General features: G+C 47.0%; 1 protein-coding gene across 3 annotated transcripts in view; it reads left to right on the top strand.

Annotated features, from left to right (window-relative positions):
* The window catches only part of LOC118394157 (CD276 antigen-like), an 81,225-nt gene that overhangs the window by 12,735 nt on the left and 48,279 nt on the right, over window positions 1-20,211 (top strand). For all 3 annotated transcript variants that reach the window (XM_052462160.1, XM_052462159.1, XM_052462158.1), the window contains exons 2-4: window positions 2,173-2,268; window positions 14,380-14,730; window positions 18,107-18,403. In XM_052462160.1, coding sequence (XP_052318120.1) covers window positions 2,223-2,268; window positions 14,380-14,730; window positions 18,107-18,403 — 694 coding nt within the window. In that variant the 5' untranslated portion in view covers window positions 2,173-2,222. The remainder of the gene's footprint in view (window positions 1-2,172; window positions 2,269-14,379; window positions 14,731-18,106; window positions 18,404-20,211) is intronic.

Below are 20,211 nucleotides of genomic sequence, written 5' to 3'. Positions count from 1 at the left end.
CGGAAACCAGATTGCATAGCGGAGAAGGTACGGTGGGATTCGAGATGGTCAGTGACCTGTTTGTTGACTTGGCTTTCGAAGACCTTAGATAGGCAGGGCAGAATGGATATAGGTCTGTAACAGTTTGGGTCCAGGGTGTCTCCCCCTTTGAAGAGGGGGATGACTGCGGCAGCTTTCCAATCCTTGGGGATCTCAGACGATATGAAAGAGAGGTTGAACAGGCTGGTAATAGGGGTTGCGACAATGGCGGCGGATAGTTTCAGAAATAGAGGGTCCAGATTGTCAAGCCCAGCTGACAGGTTTTGCAGCTCTTTCAGAACATCTGCTATCTGGATTTGGGTAAAGGAGAACCTGGAGAGGCTTGGGCGAGGAGCTGCTATTGTTTGAGGAAAGTGCACAATAACAACAACTTTTATCACGGCAACTAGTTTGATACATTCACCTCTGAAGGTAAATAATGTACTTACATTCAGTAATCTTGATCTGATTTTTCATCCACATGGGCCCAGAGATAAAATGTAATGTAGTTTTGTTTGATAAAATCAAGTTTTATATTCAAATGTAGGAACTGGGTTCTACAGTTTGAACCTCTGCTGTCTCTGGCTCCAGGAAGAGTAGCTGCTGCTTTAGCAACAGCTAATGGGGTTCCTAATAAAATACTAAATATACCCACTCTCCCCGGCCATCTAGATGTGTGAAAGTTAGTGAACTGTATAAGCTAATGCTCCATCATGTATGACATTCCTGGGAGTGTGTAAACTTAAAGGTTGTATTACCATATCATCAATTGACCAATTTGGAGGAATTGAAACAAAATATTGTCCAGTATTGCAATACTTCACTGGATCATTCTGAAACTTTGCACGCACACGTCTGCCATCTAGTGGACAAAATCTAAATTGCTCCTAAACTGCAATATTATATGATGGCCTTCCTCTTGCATTTCAAAGATGAAGAAATAAAAAATATATATTTTTTTCGGCTTTTCTATTTTTTTTTAAGGCCAAAAGCCAGCTATTACTGGCTAACGGAAACCCTGGCACGCACACACACACACACACACACACACACACACACACACACACACACACACACACACACACACACACACACACACACACACACACACACACACACACACACACACACACACACACACACACACACACACACACACACACACACACACACACACACAGTGTCTCTGCCGTCTCCCACTAATAGAGTGGTGGAAGACAGGAGACCGTTTTGTGTGGTAGGAGTCAGTAGAGTTCTAATGTTTTCCCACTGGTGGGCGTCCTGAAGCCACGAGACGAATAACTCGGTTGTTTCCTGTCAGAATGGAAGTTCCCTTCACTCAGCTTTAATGACTTGAAATAAATGCCTAGTACTGTGTACTGCTCTCTTACTCTCTCTCCCTCTCTCTCTCTCTCTCTCTCTCTCTCTTCCTCTCCTCTCTCTCTCTCTCTCTCTCTCTCTCTCTCTCTCTCTCTCTCTCTCTCTCTCTCTCTCTCTCTCTCTTCCTCTCCTCTCTCTCTCTCTCTCTCTCTCTCTCTCTCTCTCTCTCTCTCTCTCTCTCTCTCTCTCTCTCTCTCTCTCTCTCTCTCTCTCTCGCTCTTCCCTATCTCTCTCCCTATCTGTCCCTCTCTATCAATTCAATTTCAATTTATTTATTTATTTTGGCATGGGAAACATATGTTAACATTGCCAACATTACACTCACAAAAGTTCCAAAAGAATAAACACATTTCAAATGTCATATTATGTGCAAATAGTTCAAGTACAAAGGAGGAAATAAAATGGGTTGTATTTACAATGGTGTTTGTTCTTCAATGGTTGCACTTTTCTTGTGGCAACAGTTCACAATCTAGCTCTCTCTTCCTCTCTCTCTCTGCCTTTCTCTCTCTCCCTCACTCTCCCTCTCTCTCCCTCACTCTCCCCTCTGTCTTTTATTTATCTTTCTCTCTCTGTCTCTATCTCTCTTTCCCTCTCTCTTGCAGGATTTCCCACAGCACAACCGCTGGTTTAATGTTGACATTTGATTTAGTTGACATGAGCGGTAGCTGTTTGCACTCCCCTGTCTTTCTTTTGATGATTTCTTGTCTGAAATGTAACATTTAAATGAATTGGGCCAGAGTGAATCGGATCATGCCTCTGTGTTTGTTTCCACAGTGCTGTGTCTGACGAGGCTGACCCGTGCTGCCGAGACCCTCAGGAAGAACATGCTGTCCCTCCTGCTGCCCACTCTGCTTGCTGTGCAAGCTCTCGGTGGGTGGTGTCCCCCTGTCCCCCTCCACAGCCCACCATTACCCAGAGATCAAAGCTACCACCAAGTGTAATTCCACCGCCATCTAAACAAGACGCTCAACAGGGGTTTTAGTCATTCCCTTTAAATAAATTACAAGGAAGACAAAACAACAGCTCAAATGAATATCCTTAACAGTGCAAAAAAAAGTAAAGACAATGAAAACCTTACAGAATAGGAACATTTAGAATGTTGTGACTTAACGGACAGGAAAATTGGTTGGGTTTGTCCTTCTCTAGCCAGAGCGAGAATGGAGCCCTGGGGTAGTTAGTAGGGTGAGGTCCTGCCTGAGAAGAGACTTGCAAAGAGTGTAGTTTTTCAGAGAGTGTGGTGGGGGAGTCAGCCTCTCATGTTCCAGTAAGAAGGGGGAGTTGTGGTTGGTGTAGCCTGGGCACTAGGCAGCAGAGTTGTAGTGCTCAGGGCAGTGTGTTGGAGTCAGCAGCCAGACGGAGACTCTGAGAGTGAGAGAGCTAGGAGCAAGGCTTCATTGGGGCCTAGTACTGTTCCAGCTTAATGGGTCTCTGGCCTGCTCATTACTGGCTGTGGCAGCTGCCTCGGCCCTCTCACTGGGAGGGAGGGAAGGAGGCGTCTCGGACTGATCTCTTTAAGTTGTAGTTTCATAATGTTTTTGCCTCACAAACGATATGATTGTCCTTTATTTACTTACTGGAATTTACTGTTGAATTAAGGATTTACAGTATTGGGTCACACTGTACAGCATGTTTTAGTTCATACACTAAGTCATGTGCTTTGAAAGTCTGTCGATAGAGACAGACTGTCATGTGGAAATAGTGAGTGGGTGTGTATGTGCTGGTGTGTGTGTGTCTGTATCTGTGTGTGAGACCTGTGGTCCTCTGGGCCTGTTGTCTCCAGTAGGTCTCTGATTAGGATTATAGGTCCTTGCTAATCCCACTTGTCTTCTACAGTGTCTCTCCTCTACTCCGCCATTAAATAACCGTATCAGTGTCACTCTTATGCTGCACCATTAAATACCCCTATCTCCACACAGGATTACACTCTGAGGCTGCCACATTGCCACTGCACTCTCCCAAGACAACCTCTAGTTGAGTACAGAGGTAGTCCCCGTCTAAGCTGTCGGTGTGTAACATTGTCTTGGTGCGTAAAATAAGAAAATGTTGCTTAGCACAGCTGTTGTCAGTTCTTCTGCAGAGGTACTCGTCCCCAGTGGAATTGTTGCTTTATGTGGCGGTGACAGGCTTCTTTGTTTCAGTATACATATACACTGAGTATACATGACATAAACTGACCAGGTGAAAGCTATGATCCCTTATTGATGTCACTTGTTAAATCCACTTCAATCAGTGTAGATGAAGGGGGGGAGACTGGTTAAAGAAGGATTTTTAAGCCTTGAGACAATTGAGAAATATATTGTGTATGTGTGCCATTCAGAGGGTGAATGGGCAAGACACAAAATGTAAGTGCCTTTGAACGGGATATGGTAGTATGTGCCGGGCGCACCGGTTTGTGTCAAGAACTGCAATGCTGCTGGGTTTCCCGTGTGTATCAAGAATGGTCCACCACCCAAAGGACATCCAGCCAACTTGACACAACTGTGGGACACATTGGAGTCAACATGGGCCAGTATCCCTGTGGGCCGCTTTCAACACCTTGTAGAGTCAATGCCCCGACGATTTGGGAAACAAGGTGTCCCTAATGTTTGCTATACTTAGTGTACTTTTAATACAAATAAAATCAACTTTTATTGGTCACATACAGATGGTTAGCAGATGTTATTGCGAGTGTAGCGGAATGCTTATGCTTCTAGATCCGACAGTGACGCAGTATCTAACAGCTAATATCTAACAATTCCACAACAAAACCTAATATCTAACAGTGACAGAGCTGCTAAGATGCAAAAGATAGTATAGAATAGATAGTGAAGGATACAGTGTACTGTATAGACATATGAGATCAGTAATGCGAGCTATGTAAACATTCTTAAAGTGGCATTATTAAAGTGACAAGAGTTCCATTTATTAAAGTGGCCAATGATATCAAGTCTGTAGGTATGCAGCCGCCTCTCTGTGCTAGTGGTGGCTCTTCACCAATCTGATGGCCTTGAGATAGAAGCTGTTTTTCAATCTCTCTGTCCCAGCTTTGATGCACCTGTACTGACCTCGCCTTCTGGATGGAAGCGGGGTGAACAGGCAGTGGTGTTGTAGGTGTCCTGGAAGGCAGGTAGTTTGCCCCCGGTGATGCGTTGCGCAGACTGCACCACCCTTTGGAGAGCACTGCGGTTGTGGGCGGTGCAGTTGCCATACCAGGCGGTGAAACAGTCCGACAGGATGCTCTCGATTGTGCACCTGTAAAACTTAGTAAGGGTTTTCGGTGACAAGACACATTTTTGCAGCCTCAGGAGGTTGAAGAGGCGCTGTTGTGCCTTCTTCACCACACTGTCTGTGTGCATGTACCATTTTAGTTTGTCAGTGATATATACACCGAGGAACTTAAAACTTGGGTGCTCCCTTTGCTGTTTCCTGAAGTCCACGATCATCTCTTTTGTTTTGCTGACATTGAGTGAGAGGTTATTTTCCTGAACCACACGCCGAGGGCGTCATTGTTGGTTATCAAGCCTACCACTGTCATCTGCAAACTTGATGATTGATTCGGAGGCCGTTAATAACCCTGAATTGCACTAGACTAGTAGTAGTACTCTCAGTGGGGTTGTTCTGAGGTAAACAGGCAAGCACCAGCAGTAGCACCAGGACAGTAAGTAGGCCTAGCATCCAGGCTCCATAAGCAGCATTAGCAGCTGAGAGGCAGTAGAGCCAGTAGTGTAAAGCAGAAGCACCAGGACAGTAAGTAGGCCTAGCATCCAGGCTCCATAAGCAGCATTAGCAGCTGAGAGGCAGTAGAGCCAGTAGTGTAAAGCAGAAGCACCAGGACAGTAAGTAGGCCTAGTATCCAGGATCCATATGCAGCATTAGCAGCTGAGAGGCAGTATAGCCAGTAGTGTAAAGCAGAAGCACCAGGACAGTAAGTAGGCCTAGCATCCAGGCTCCATAAGCAGCATTAGCAGCTGAGAGGCAGTAGAGCCAGTAGTGTAAAGCAGAAGCACCAGGACAGTAAGTAGGCCTAGCATCCAGGCTCCATAAGCAGCATTAGCAGCTGAGAGGCAGTAGAGCCAGTAGTGTAAAGCAGAAGCACCAGGACAGTAAGTAGGCCTAGCATCCAGGCTCCATAAGCAGCATTAGCAGCTGAGAGGCAGTAGAGCCAGTAGTGTAAAGCAGTAGCACCAGGACAGTAAGTAGGCCTAGCATCCAGGCTCCATAAGAAGCATTAGCAGCTGAGAGGCAGTAGAGCCAGTAGTGTAAAGCAGTAGCACCAGGTCAGTAAGTAGGCCTAGCATCCAGGCTACATAAGCAGCATTAGCAGCTGAGAGGCAGTAGAGCCAGTAGTGTAAAGCAGAAGCATTAACAGGATGCTGTCTGGCTAATTGCTTGTTGTCATGCTCTCTGTTCTGTCAGCACTGCCACCAGCCTGCCAGGCCTCTGCCATTTGCTGCTGCTTGCGCCCACCTGCCCGCTCTTAGCATCTCCACGTTAAAAGGGAAATTGTATTCATGCAAATGCTAAAATGGCAAGCTGACCCGGATTCAGTTTTAATGACGAGAGCTGGGAGGAAATTCTAATTCATTAGCATAATTGAATAGATCACATCTAGTGTGGCAGTCAGAGAGCGGCAGACGTTATGGCAAGGCCCTGAAGCGTGTAAATAGCCTGCTCACGCCCGCATCTCTGGTGTACCCTTTGAGGTCTGCTAACTAGAAATGCCCTCTCCCTGTCCTCCTTTTCTCTTCACAGCAATTGATTCTGTAGAGAGGGGACTCTTTGGCCAGCGCAGAAATTCAATTTCGAGTTATTACCCCGTATCAGTGATGTTCTTGCTAATTTGATTGTGGCCAGTGAAGTATCCTTTTAAAAACAATCGAGGACAGGCTCGACAAAGATTGCTTCCGCTGCGATGCATGCATAATGCCCAGTCAGTCTACTAGCAGGTTGGCTCCTGCACTGAGCTGCTCGCCCCTCCCTCTCTCTCCGCTCACTCTGCACTGTAGCCTAGCCATTTAAACAGAGTGCATTACCCATCAAGCACCTCATGATTATTTGAACAAGTCCTAAAAAAGCTATCTTGTGGGATCGCTTAAACATTGATGCGGGTAACGTGTGGAGATTGCAGTTCTGCGTAGTGAGCGCTGAGCTGGGCCTGGGGGCTGCTGGGGCCTGGAGCCAAATATCTTTGTGTTTAGTGGGCTGTGATGAACAGGATGAATGACCCACCACCACCGCTCTGATCTGTGCCTGGAAAGCAGCATAATTTCCTGGGACTGAGTAAGAAGCTTCCTTGCCTGACACACAGAGAGAGGAGACACTTACCTACAGGTTGTTACCACAGTTACCGGGTGCTTCTATGGTTACAGGGCCCTGAGTGAGATCACTGTGTCTCAGGAGAGGCGGGGTCAGGTGTTGCCATGGTTACCGGGCCCTGAGTGAGGTCAAAGTGTCTCAGGAGAGGCGGGGTCAGGTGTTGCCATGGTTACCGGGCCCTGAGTGAGGTCACTATGTCTCAGGAGGAGACGGGCTCAGGTTAACATCCAGACACACAGCCCCAGCCACTGAGCCTTTAACCTCTTAACCCCCTGCATTAATGTAGACATCCACTGCTGCCGACCCCTTCATAAGGCAGAACAAAATTGCAGCCTGAGATTTGAGCAAGGACTCTGCCCTCCCAGACATTACTTTGGTTATTACCAGGGCCAGTAGGTGTCAAACACTTGTCTATCTGAGGGATTAGAACCCAAACCTTTGCCACCCCTACAATAATACAGTTTTGCTTTCTGATCAATTTAGCTGGGCTCGTATGCATAGCGTATAGGCTCACCTTAACCCCAGTCATTTGGATTAAGCTGCACAAACTCAAATCCACCCCACCCCCTCTCCTGCTGGGATGGATTTGCTCCTATGGCTCGCTCCTCATACTCATCTCAGGTTGTGTTCTCTCTCTTCTCTCTCAGGCAGGTGGTGGAGGAAGGTTAGGCTTGTCCTTATCTCCCAGGCAGCTCCTCTGCAACTGGCCCCCCATTATCTGCCTGTCAGAGCCCATTAACAGCTTATTGACGGGATATGAGACCAGCTACCCCTGATAAAGCACCCACCCGCCCTGTCTGTGGAGAGAAGAAGATGGAGAGAGCATAAACGACAAGAGAGAGAGGGAGAAAGAGAGATAGACAGACAGAGTCAGGAGAAAGGAAGTGTGGTGCATCTTGATTTATTACGTTGCTGAAAATAAGCAACCTGAGCTCCTGTCTGCTCCACTAGCTATCTGCACCTCATATATCTCTCACAGACAGAGATGGCTTTCACACTATGATGACTGTAGCCCAGATATGGGGAGACAGTGTTAAATTGGTAAATGTCACGAGTGACCCCATTATTCAAGGCTCAGAGACCTACATAATCCCCTCCATTTTGTGTCTCCTCTTTCAGGAGGGGAGGAAAGGCTCAGCTTTAGAATAGATTCCCTATGTGTCGTGAGGGCTAATTCCGAGCAGTGTTAAGCTTACCATGTCTAAAATACTATGACATTTCTCAATGTATTCCAGATGTTGGTTATTATTTGTGTTCCCCTGTACGTATTTGAAAGGTTTTGGGCAGTGTGATTTAGAAACGCTTTGAAGAAAGGCTTCAGTTGGCATGTTTGAACAACAACATTTACTGAAAGAATAGCTGTTGTGAAAGGGCACTAAGCATCTGTGAACTTCCTGTTCGTTAGATATTCAGGTGGGCCATTCGTGTAAAGACCAACATGTCTGTAGCTGCAGTACTGTTTACCACCCAATGGGGGCATTATTGGCACAGCTTTTTAAGCAGCTCACTACTCAGCCAGACAGAACACTAACTACACTGCCTGTGTGTGTTTACTCAGTTAAGTCAATATTACCGCCACAATTTGTCTTCCAGTGTATGTATGTCTGTGCACTCTTATCATGGCTGTTCCTTTATGTCGTGTTCGACAAAGAGGCTTTATCATATCTCTGAACATGTGCACCTAACATCTTCTAATGAACAGTAGTACTGGCAGCTCTGCCATCTGTTATCAAGCAGGGGTCATTTAACCTCTGTGTAAGGTGCCTATTGGCCTAGTAGGTGATAACCTATGTGTGTGCTGTTCAATGTTATTAAGCACAATTCACTTGACACTTGAGTTCTACTGTGTCTTTTTATTTTTTAAATTTAACTAGGCAAGTCAGTTAAGAACACATTTTATGACAGCCTACTAGGGAACAGTGGGTTAACTGCCTTGTTCGGGGGCAGAACAACAGATTTTTACCTTGTCAGCTCTGAGATTTGATCCAGCGTCCTTTCAGTTACTGGCCTAATGTTCTAACCACTAGGCTACCTGCCGCCCCTTTATTGGCGAAGCAGTTATGAACCAGGGTTATTAAACAGTGTGGGTTATTGTATCAGGAGCTGGAGGGAGATGGAAGCTGTGGTCTTATTGAAGCCCTTGTGTTTATCAGCCCAGGTGATTAAAGGGATCTGGTTATTACAGGTTTAGGTATTTCTGTTTAGGGTCGTGTTCCATTGACCAGGGTCAGCTGAACAGGAATGGAACATCAACACTGAATGTTGAGGCTATGTGTTGCATTCTACTAGATGTGGATACGGGGTTACATTCTATTGAACCGAGTGAATTCAACTTTAGTGATCGCAAGCAGAGTGAGATGTTAATGTGTTTGTGTGTGCCTGCGTATAGGTGTGTATGTGGGTGTCACTGAACACACTGATCGGGACCTGTCTGTTGTGGAGTAGTACTACGACAGTGAATATTGTAGTGTCAGAATGCCCTGTGTCTAAGACTGACTCTCACAGTGCTGTGGAGCTGTCAGGAGCCAGGACTGAGCTGAATAACAATGCCCTCTGCTTGTGGATGTGTGTGTGTGCATGGGTACGTGCGTATGCCTGGCTGTGTGTGTGTGTGTGTGTGTGTGTGTGTGTGTGTGTGTGTGTGTGTGTGTGTGTGTGTGTGTGTGTGTGTGTGTGTGTGTGTGTGTGTGTGTGTGTGTGTGTGTGTGTGTGTGTGTGTGTGTGTATTTGTATTTGTGTGCACCTGCCTGCGTCTGGAGGACGGAGGTGAAATGTCACTGCCGCTGTGGCTAAGGAATTTGTTTACCAAGAGCCTTGTTGTGTCACCTTGTCAGCTGCCTATGTATGAAGCCTGTGGTTCTCCTTCCGGGCCCTGTCAGCCTGCTGCCTGCCATACTGCTTCACACTCAGCAGGCCCCTCAGCCCCTCTTCTCCACTCATCTGTATAGCTTAGTTTAGCACTAGCCGGGGCTAATCTGTACTAGCAGGGATATCCGTGCAGCAAACCATTCATCTAAGCTCACAAGTTCTGGGTGGCTCTCGAGTAGGTCTGGGAATTGCCAGGGACCTCACAATACGATATTATCTCAATTCTTAGGTGCTGATACGATATGTATTGCGATTCTATATGTTTTGCGATTCAATACTGGGATTTTGTGATTCCATGTTCCAAACATATTGCTCACCACATGTCTGCTGCAGATGGATGAGAGAGAGCCATGTGAAAAATAGTTTTGAAATAAAAGTGCTGAAAACACTACTATCCTGATATGGAACTGTGTAGATTTTTACCCCATCACTACTCTTGAGGCTGCATCTGTTCTGGTGAGCTTAGCACTAGGCTAGCCAGGGCCCAGTGACAGCATCAGTGTTATGTTGAGATGAGGTAGGGGTTGAAGAGACAGCCCAGGGATTAGGGGAGCGGAGGGGATGAGGGGAGCGGATGAGGGGAGCGGAGGGGTTGAGAGGAGTGAGCATCTAACAGGGCCATTGCTACAGTGGGGAGAACAAGTATTTGATACACTGCCGTTTTTGCAGGTTTTCCTACTTACAAAGCATGTAGAGGTCTGTAATTTTTTATCATAGATACACTTCAACTGTGAGAGACGGAATCTAAAACAAAAATCCATAAAATCACATTGTATGATTTTTAAGTAATTCATTTGCATTTTATTGCATGACATAAGTATTTGATACATCAGAAAAGCAGAACTTAATATTTGGTACAGAAACCTTTGTTTGCAATTACAGAGATCATACGTTTGATATGATCCATACAGACCTTCTCCAGATCCTTCAGGTTTCGGGGCTGTCGCTGGGCAATACGGTCTTTCAGCTCCCTCCAAAGATTTTCTATTGGGTTCAGGTCTGGAGACTGGCTAGGCCACTCCAGGACCTTGAGATGCTTCTTATGGAGCCACTCCTTAGTTGCCCTGGCTCCCTGGCTGTGTGTTTCGGGTCATTGTCATGCTGGAAGACCCAGCCACGAACCATCTTCAATGCTCTTACTGAGTGAAGGAGGTTGTTGGCCAAGATCTCGTGATACATGGCCCCATCCATCCTCCCCTCAATACGGTGCAGTCATCCTGTCCCCTTTGCAGAAAAGCATGCCCAAAGAATTATGTTTCCACCTCTATGCTTCACGGTTGGGATGGTGTTCTTGGGGTTGTACACATCCTTCTTCTTCCTCCAAACACGGCGAGTGGAGTTTAGACCAAAAAGCTCTATTTTTGTCTCATCAGACCACATGACCTTCTCCCATTCCTCCGCTGGATCATCCAGATGCTCATTGGCAAACTTCAGACGGACCTGGACATGCGCTGGCTTGAGCAGGGGGACCTTGCGTGCGCTGCAGGATTTTAATCCATGACGGGGTAGTGTGTTACTAATGATTTTCTTTGACACTGTGGTCCCAGCTCTCTTCAGGTCATTGACCAGGTCCTGCCGTTTAGTTCTGGGCTGATCCCTCACCTTCTTCATGATCATGATGCCCCACGAGGTGAGATCTTGCATGGAGCCCCAGACCGAGGGTGATTGACCATCATCTTGAACTTCTTCCATTTTCTAATAATTGCGCCAACAGTTGTTGCCTTCTCACCAAGCTGCTTGCCTATTGTCCTGTAGTCCATCCCAGCCTTGTGCAGGTCTACAATTTTATCTCTGATGTCCTTAATGAGTAATGAGTGGAGAACAGGAGGGCTTCTTAAAGAAAAACGAACAGGTCTGTGAGAGTCAGAATTCTTACTGGTTGGTAGGTGATCAAATACTTATGTCATGCAATAAAATGCTAATTAATTACTTAAAAATCATACAATGTGATTTTCGTCTCTCACAGTTGAAGTGTACCTATGATAAAAATTACAGACCTCTACATGCTTTGTAAGTAGGAAATTCTGCAAAATCGGCAGTGTATCAAATACTTGTTCTCCCCACTGTAGCTTGCCTGCCTACCTGCCTCTTCCTCCCTGCCTGTATGTCTGCCCTCCTTTCTCCCTGCCTGCATGTCTGACACTCTGCTCTGAGGGAAGAGTGCCAGCCAGCGCTCACGGGGCTTTAATGAGTTTATTTCATGTCGGCTGTGAAAGTGCACGGCTCTGTCTCTCTCACAGGCACTCAAACAGAGCCGGGCCCATAAACACAAAGAGCAGGGTGTAAATCTGCCCTGCCGTCCCCTCCCTCCACCACTCTCTGCTCTGAGCATCTCTTTATCACCTCTCAGGGGGCCGGGGAGAGCCCTTAACCCTCCTCCCTCAAATAGGGAGACACCACCTCTCACAATACACTTTTTCAACCATAACCTCCTAGACCAAATGTTTTATTTAACTAGGCAAGTTAGTTAAGAACAAATTCTTATTTACAATGACGGCCTAACCGGGGAACAGTGGGTTAACTGCCTTGCTCAGGGGCAGAACGACAGATCTTTACCTTGTCAGCTTGGGGATTCGATCCAACTACCTTTCGGTTACTGGCCTAACGCTCTAACCACTAGGCTGCCTGCCGCCCCAAAGCAGTTATCACAAATACTACAGTATTTGTGCTAACTGTTTTGTGTTTGTTGGAGATTTCTAGAAGTTAAAAGCAGAAACAATACCAGTTTGCCCAACCCATGTTTCACCTCTGAAGGAATAGGACATCAGATGCTTACTCACAGTTTCCATGACGTCAGAGCTAAAAGCCCCTCCCCCCCTGGGTGCAGTGAAGTGGGTGTGAAACGCTGTGCTCTCCTGCTGCTCTCAGTCTGTCTGTGAATGTCTGTCAGTGTGTTAACATGCTGTCCCAGTGTCCTGCTGCACCCTTACCAGACCGGCACCAGGAAAAGGGTCACTGGTTAGAGGGAGAAAGAGATTGAAGGAGAGAGGGATGAGTACCTATCTCTTCCCTGACTTGGGCCCTGTCCTGAGTTAGGGGATTAGCGATGGGCTGCAGTGCTCTCCCCTCCTGGCTTGTTTCCTGATATTATCTTTAAGTGCACGCTCAAAGCTGCCCTCTCACTCTCCTTCCTCTCCCCTCTCTTCCATAAATTCCCACCTCTCTTCCCTCTCTCCCCCTCTCCAATTCTCTCCCCCTACCTCCCTCTCACCTCTCTCTCCTCCTCTGTGAACCCATTGGAGTGAGTCATTCCGGTCTGCTCTGGGAGTGATCTAATTGCTGTCTCCTCCCTCCTCTGTGTGCATGCCTCTATGGGGGCCGTCACTTCCACTACAGTCCTACCAAAGTGCCTGTTGCCTATTCATTACCCAGAAAGCACTACAAACACACACACACACACACACACACACACACACACACACACACACACACACACACACACACACACACACACACACACACACACACACACACACACACACACACACACACACACACACACACAAACTACTAGAACGTTAGTCTGGTAGACAGCCATACCGATCTACAATAAACCCTGCTAATGTAATGGTATGCCGTGATTACTGCATTGGATTGTCGACTGTGCTGTGGCACGGCAGAGGAAGTGTAGTCACATTATGGGGCTATAGAAAAACACCACTGTGTTAATGTCAGTAAATTAAAAGCTGCTTTGTGATTTTCACAGGGGTTGGGAGGAGCTGTAGTGCATCACCTAGAATGACATTCTCGTATTAGTTAGTTACTGGGGATTGTTATTCTTCTGTATCCATGGTTTTCTGGATGTGGTGGATGGTTTGCCAAGTTTTCCTTTGGCCTGTAGTTACATGAGGATCCAGCAGGTGGCAGTGTGCCTATAGATGTGCAGGGGGATATTGGTGAATGTGGGGTCTCTCTCCTGTGAGGTTTGGTGTCTACCAAAATATCTTTGCCTTGACTGAGCATCCTCATCCATGGATTGCACTCGGAGGAAAGTGTTGTTTGTTGATAATGGGGAAATCAATTGTTACACCTCAATCACAACTATTTCATGCAAAAGTGTGTGATTGTTATTAAATCTGAAAGACATGAGTACAGAAGCGATTCTCATAAAGAATAGCAGCAGTCACGTATAGGATGCATCACACTCGATTCAGGGGGATTTCAGGGGTTGGAATGGCTTTTTCTGTTCTGATGTTCATCACACAACCAGACCTGTAGAAGTGGAGACAGGAATACATTGTGAATGGTTTAGCTGTATCCTCCTCTCTCTGTGGTGTCTGAGATGGCTACTAAGCCAGAATGATTATGCAGAGCCTGCTCTTGGCTGCAGAGAGGACAGGGGAGGGGAGGGGAGGGGAGGGGAGGGAGGAGAGGAGAGGAGAGAGGAGAGGAGAGGAGAGGAGAGGAGAGGAGAGGAGAGGAGAGGAGAGGAGAGGAGAGGAGAGGAGAGAACAGAACAGAACAGAACAGAACAGAAGTGTCCAGTCTAGACAGTCTGGAGATCAGATGCCTTAAGGAGGGTTTCCGCTTTAAAACAAAACAAATCACACTCAACATTGAGCAACTTAGCCCAGTGTTCTGTTGAGGGAAACACAACACTCTGGAGAGAGATGGAGAGTGTTCTTTCTCACCAGACAGACCACTGTCTAGATTATTAACTCACCACTGTCTCCAAGTGGATATTTAGGAGCTACATCTTTATTGCAGTTCATTCATCCCCCTAAAGCTTATTTAGACATCTCTCTCCACTACATGGCTAAACACACAGGTCTATGTTTGCTGTTGTTGACGTACTCGCTCTCTCTCCTCTCTCTCTAGCTGTCCTGGAAGTGTATGTCCCAGAGCTGCCAGTGGTGGCGCTGTATGGCATGGACACCACCCTCAACTGTTCCTTCAGCCACGCCTCTCCCTTCAACCTGTCTGACCTCAGTGTCTTCTGGCAGCTGACGGACACCAAGCGCAGTGTGCACAGCTACTGGGCTAGCCAGGACCAGCTGGCAGACCAGGGAGAGCGCTACGCCAACCGCACCAGCCTGTACCCCTCTCAGCTGGGCGAGGGCAACGCTTCGCTCCTCTTGAGAGGGGTCCGGGTGGCCGATGAGGGTAGCTACACCTGCTTCGTCAGGGTGAAGGACTACGGCAGTGCAGCCCTACTGCTCCAGGTAGCAGGTGAGTCTGTTAATTTATTACCTTTATTTAACAAGGTAAGTCATTGAGAACACATTCTCTTTTAAGTTTTACAATAACGACCTCAGACTGGTAAAGCCGGACCAATGCTTGGCCTCTAGCTACCACATCTTTCTCGATACATCTTTCCTCGAATCCTGTCTCAAAACACATTGGAGAAGAGGGTCGTCTCCTCCAATACGGTTGAAAAGGAGCTGAGGAGAAGGAGACACCTGAAGGGCTTCACATACAGGAAGTAGAGTCCCCTCTTTAACCTTTTACTGCAGTGGGATAAATCAGGGTCACACAGAGTGTTTCTTGGTAAGTCTTAAACAAATCTACTTTGAAACAAAAGTATACACCTCTCACACATGGTTATCGGCAGGAACAAAAAAAAAGGAGACACTTGTACCATGTCAGATATCGAGTTGAAATGTATTCCATTTTTAGTTTGCATCCCAATATTACACTTTATTTAAACTCAGCAAAAAAGAAACGTCCTCTCACTGTCGACTGCATTTATTTTCAGCAAACTTACCATGTGTAAATATTTGTATGAACATAACAAGACTCAACAACTGAGACATAAACTGAACAAGTTCAGCAGACTAGTGACAAACAGAAATTGAATAATGTGTCCCTGAACAAAGGGGGGTCAAAATCAAAAGTTACAGTCAGTATCTGGTGTGGCCACCAGCTGCATTAAGTACTGCAGTGCATCTCCTCCTCATGGACTGCACCAGATTTGCCAGTTCTTGCTGTGAGATGTCACCTCACTCTTCCACCAAGGCACCTGCAAGTTCCCGAACATTTCTGGGGGGGAATGGCTCTAGCCCTCACCCTCCAATCCAACATGTCCCAGACGTGCTCAATGGAATTGGCCATGGCCATGGCAGAACACTGACATTCCTTGTCTTGCAGGAAATCACAAACAGAATGAGCAGTATGGCTGGTGGCATTGTCATGCTGGAGGGTCATGTCAGGATGAGCCTGCAGGAGGGTACCACATGAGGGAGGAGGATGTCTTCCCTGTAACGCACAGCGTTGAAATGGCCTGCAATGACAACAAGCTCAGTCTGTTGATGCTGTGACACACCTCCCCAGACCGTGAAGGACCCTCCACCTCCAAATCGATCCCGCTCCAGAGTACAGGCCTCGTTGTAACGCTCATTCCTTTGAAGATAAACGCAAATCCGACCATCACTCATGGTGAGACAAAACCGTGACTCATCAGTGAAGAGCACTTTTTGCCAGTCCTGTCTGGTCCAGCGACGGTAGGTTTGTGCCCATAGGTGACGTTGTTGCCGTTGATGTCTGGTGAGAACCTGCCTTACAACACCAGTCTAGCCTCTCTCAGCCTATTGCGGACAGTCTGGGCACTGATGGAGGGATTATGTGTTCCTGGTGTAACTCGGGCAGTTGTTGCCATCCTGTACCTGTCCCACAGATGTGATGTTCGGAAGTACCTATCCTATGCAGGTGTTGTTACACATGGTTTGCCACTGCGAGGACGACCAGCTGTCCGTCCTGTCTCCCAGTAGCACTGTTTTAGGCGTCTTACAGTACGGACATTGCAATTTACTGCCCTGGCCACATCTGTAGTCCTTATGCCTCCTTGCAGCATGCCTACGGCATGTTCAAGCAGATGAGCAGGGACCCTGAGCATCTTTCTTTTGGTGTTTGTCACAGTCAGTAGAAAGTCCTCTTTAGTGTCCTAAGATTTCATAACTGTGACCTTAATTGTCTACCGTCTGTAAGCTGTTAGTGTCTTAACGACTGTTCCACCGGTGCATGTCCATTCATTGTTTATGGTTCATTGACCAAGCATGGGAAACAGTGTCTAAACCCTTTACAATGAAGATCTGTGAAGTTAGGGGATGAAAAAGGGACTTTTGTTTTTTTGCTGAGTTTACGTCACAGAAGACTGAATTATAACAAAACCGTTTGACATAGAAACATCGGATTTTCGTTTTAATTTTTTACTTTTTTATTCATGTTTATCAATTATTAAATGATTAAATAATTCCATCCATGAGGCCACTAGAGGGCAATTTGATCACACATCACAGGCCCTTCTTTGATAATCATGCTAGACCTTTAGGATCGATGCCTAACACAACACAGAAATTGGTCATGAAACACTTAGTTCCGTCAGGGATGCACGATAACATGATTGGTCAATACTTCCCGATTGTGGTCCTCTGGTTGTGGTCAATCACCGGCTTTGATTATTAGTTCCTGCCAAGATTGATTGTTACTAACAGCTCGGTGATGAAGGTGGTTGTTCCATCAGAGGACCATCATCACAACTGATTGCACTTTTATTTATAATTATTCTTCATGGCTTCATACACAGTGTTGGTGAACTCCTCCCTCCCTCGCCATTAATTTCCAAGGTTTGTTGTTAAATTGGTCCTTTCCTCTAAGGATGTATGTGCATTAAGCAGTGTTAACCTTCAACAGGTTTCCTCTTGGCTGGCTAGTCTGGGTAGAGAAAAGATAAACAATGACACAGTAGCTCAAACAGTGACAAATTGTCTCCTTTTCCTGCATTCGATTCGTAGATGTATTATTTTTAGCTGGCATTTACAGTCAACATCATAGAGCTCCCTTCCCACAGTGCTCTGAGAAAATGATGGGTCTCCGTGGAAATCTGCCTGTCAGTCAAATGGATAGCCAGGGAGGTTAGTGGCAGGCTGACATTCCGTCTTAGTGCTGAGAGAGAGAGAGAGAGAGTCCACTTTTCAAAAGGCAACCCGCATGAAGTTATTTAATCTCCTTCTTCACCCTCCCTGTCCTCCCCATTGTTTGCTGTGTTATGATTGGCTCAGGGAATACAGCCTCCTCTCTCTGCCCGCCACCTCTCTGGTTGTGTTTTAGCTCAGGGGATTGGAGAGCCGTGAATTCATTCCAGGCTGAGGATTCACCCCCCTCACCTCCTCACCGCACGCCCCCTCCTGCCAAACCCCTGAACAGAGCACAGCAGTCCCAGATTCTCGGAGCCGTGCCTATTTCCCCCAGGCCCGCCATCCGGGCCGGGCCAGGCTGTGGTGGTTGCGTTGTATTGTGAGGCGGCTTGGCTCAGAGCCGTGGCTCTCTTCAGGGAGGAGATGAAGGAGGACAGAAGGGAGCACCAGGATATGCTGCAAATGATGTCTCTGGGATCTTAAGCTCGATGTTATGCTAAGCTCCCTAAATGTAATTAACAATTTAATGGGAATCATGTCAAACAGTTCCCTAGGTGTCCCTCACTGGTGATAATCTGGCTAAAACTCTGTATGTCTCTGCCCCCCCCCCAGCCCCCTACTTCAAGCTTCTGGCGACTTGGCTTAAAACTCTGTGTGTGTCTGTTCTTGTCCCCTCTTCTATCCCCCCTCAGCTCCCTACTCCAAGCCTCTGGTGACCCTGGAGCCGGACTCCAACCTGCGGCCGGGTGACAATGTGGCGCTGACCTGCGTGGCGTACGGTGGCTACCCTGAGGCTGACGTACTGTGGCAGGACGGGGGCGGGCACAACCTGACAGACAACGTCACCACCTCCCTGGTGGCCAATGAGGAGGGGCTGTTCAGCATGCTCAGTGTCCTGACTGTCACCCTGGAGCCCAATAGCACTTACAGCTGCAGACTGACCAACCCATTATTGGGCGAGGACGGCCACGCCTCCGTCACCATCACAGGTGTGTGTGTGTGTGTGTGTGTGTGTGTGTGTGTGTGTGTGTGTGTGTGTGTGTGTGTGTGTGTGTGTGTGTGTGTGTGTGTGTGTGTGTGTGTGTGTGTGTGTGTGTGTATGTGTATCTGTGTGTCTGTGTGTCCCATTGCTGTCCGTCTTCCCCTAACAAAGGCCCTAGCCTACTTTCTGGAAAGTTAACAAGCTAACATTCAGAGACTTCCCACAGTGTTTTAATGTTGCCAGTTCAGGATAATCTTGTTTTCAGTCACACAGGAGCACAGCTGCCTATTAAAGTCTTGTATGCATTTGTAAATCAATCCGTCAGTCAAATGTTATGCCTTGAATTTTCAGCTAGCTGTTCAGAGCTCCACAGAACTGAAGGGAAAATAATGAAATGTTCAATTATGCTCCAATAAGCCTAACCATCAGTTTCCACACATCGTTAAATCACATCAGTGGGTAATTATTTCCCAGATGATTCCTATGAAACAAAAATAACTACTCATCTGACATTTGGTAATGCTAGAAGGTGATAAAGGATATACAATAATATTAGAGCTAAATGGAAGTAATGGTAATGCAGCAGCTGTACAGCCGACAGAGCAGACTCCCAGCTCTAGCCTGTCTCTCACCTGAAGCTACAGACAATGTCTGCCAACCAGGAAGTGGGTCAATATGTTTACATTGCTCTTTTGGGGTGAGTGGTGTATTCTCTTCCTGGACTGTGTGAGTGGTGGCTTCGTGTGGTGGCCCTGGGATCTTCTCTGTCCCATCCCCAGTCCCTGTCCCCCTGTCCCCAGGCTGCCTTACTGGTGTACGTAATGTTTAGCGTTTGGAGTGTTTAGTGTGTGTCTGACCAGCCAAGGCTGGCTCTCTAATGGGAGCGGTGCTGTGTGAAATGGCTCATAAATAAAAAGAGATGGCCAGGACCTGCTCTCTGGGCTGGAGCAGAGCTGGGGAGGGGGAGGTCACCCTACGCCCAGGTCAGGGAGTGTGTGTGTCGTGTGTGTTTTGTCTGTGTGCTGTGTGTGTGTCAGGTCAGTAAGTGCCGCTCCGCTGGGCTGGGAAATGGCTGCTGGGGCCGGCAGGGCCCTGAGCCTGATGGTCCATTCCACAGCTCCACACTCTACAGTCATGACAAGGCCTCCGGGGTATTACAATGTTGCTAAATCCACAATAGGAAGAGACATGACATGAAGAAGTCAACAACAAACAAGTCAACAACTATGGCCGTTAAGACCATAGTATGATTACTGTTTACATGTTGCAGTAGACTTTCGAAAAATGGAACTACTGGAGACTATTGCGTCTTGTAGTTTTAGTAAAGGACATAGATATGCATAGATATGCTCTCTCTGTTGAGAGAGAACGTAAGGCTGATTAGGTGCCTGTCTAAGGCATTCTAGACGTTGCCTCAGGCGGTGAACTGTTTCAGATCATAGAGTTATTTCAGTGGTCCAGATCTATAGAGATGATGGGGAAGATAGTGGTGAATCCTGACAGAGCAGAGGAGGAAATGGACATAGGAGCGATGATCTAAGCAGTATGAAAGGACTGAGAACTAGGTATGGTTGTGATCTTCGTCAGTCGTTGTGTCAAGGAAGAGTTACTCTCAGACTGAGCAGTTGTTCCTCATCCAACCCGAAACCCAGCAGAGCACCTGTTCTATTAGACTAGTGGAAAGCCTTTGTTCTCCACAGAGAGGCAGTTTGTGTCGAGCGCAGAAACCTGCTGATAACGAAAAGTGATCTGTTCAGCTCAGTGGAAAGGAAGGAATTACCCACGCTCTGAAGCTGTCCTAGAGAAAAACCAGGC

The sequence above is a fragment of the Oncorhynchus keta genome, chromosome 14 (genome assembly GCF_023373465.1).
Source record: "Oncorhynchus keta strain PuntledgeMale-10-30-2019 chromosome 14, Oket_V2, whole genome shotgun sequence".
Taxonomy (NCBI): domain Eukaryota; kingdom Metazoa; phylum Chordata; class Actinopteri; order Salmoniformes; family Salmonidae; genus Oncorhynchus; species Oncorhynchus keta.
The sequence above is the reverse complement of the archived record's forward strand: the minus strand, read 5'-3'. Positions and strand labels throughout refer to the sequence as shown.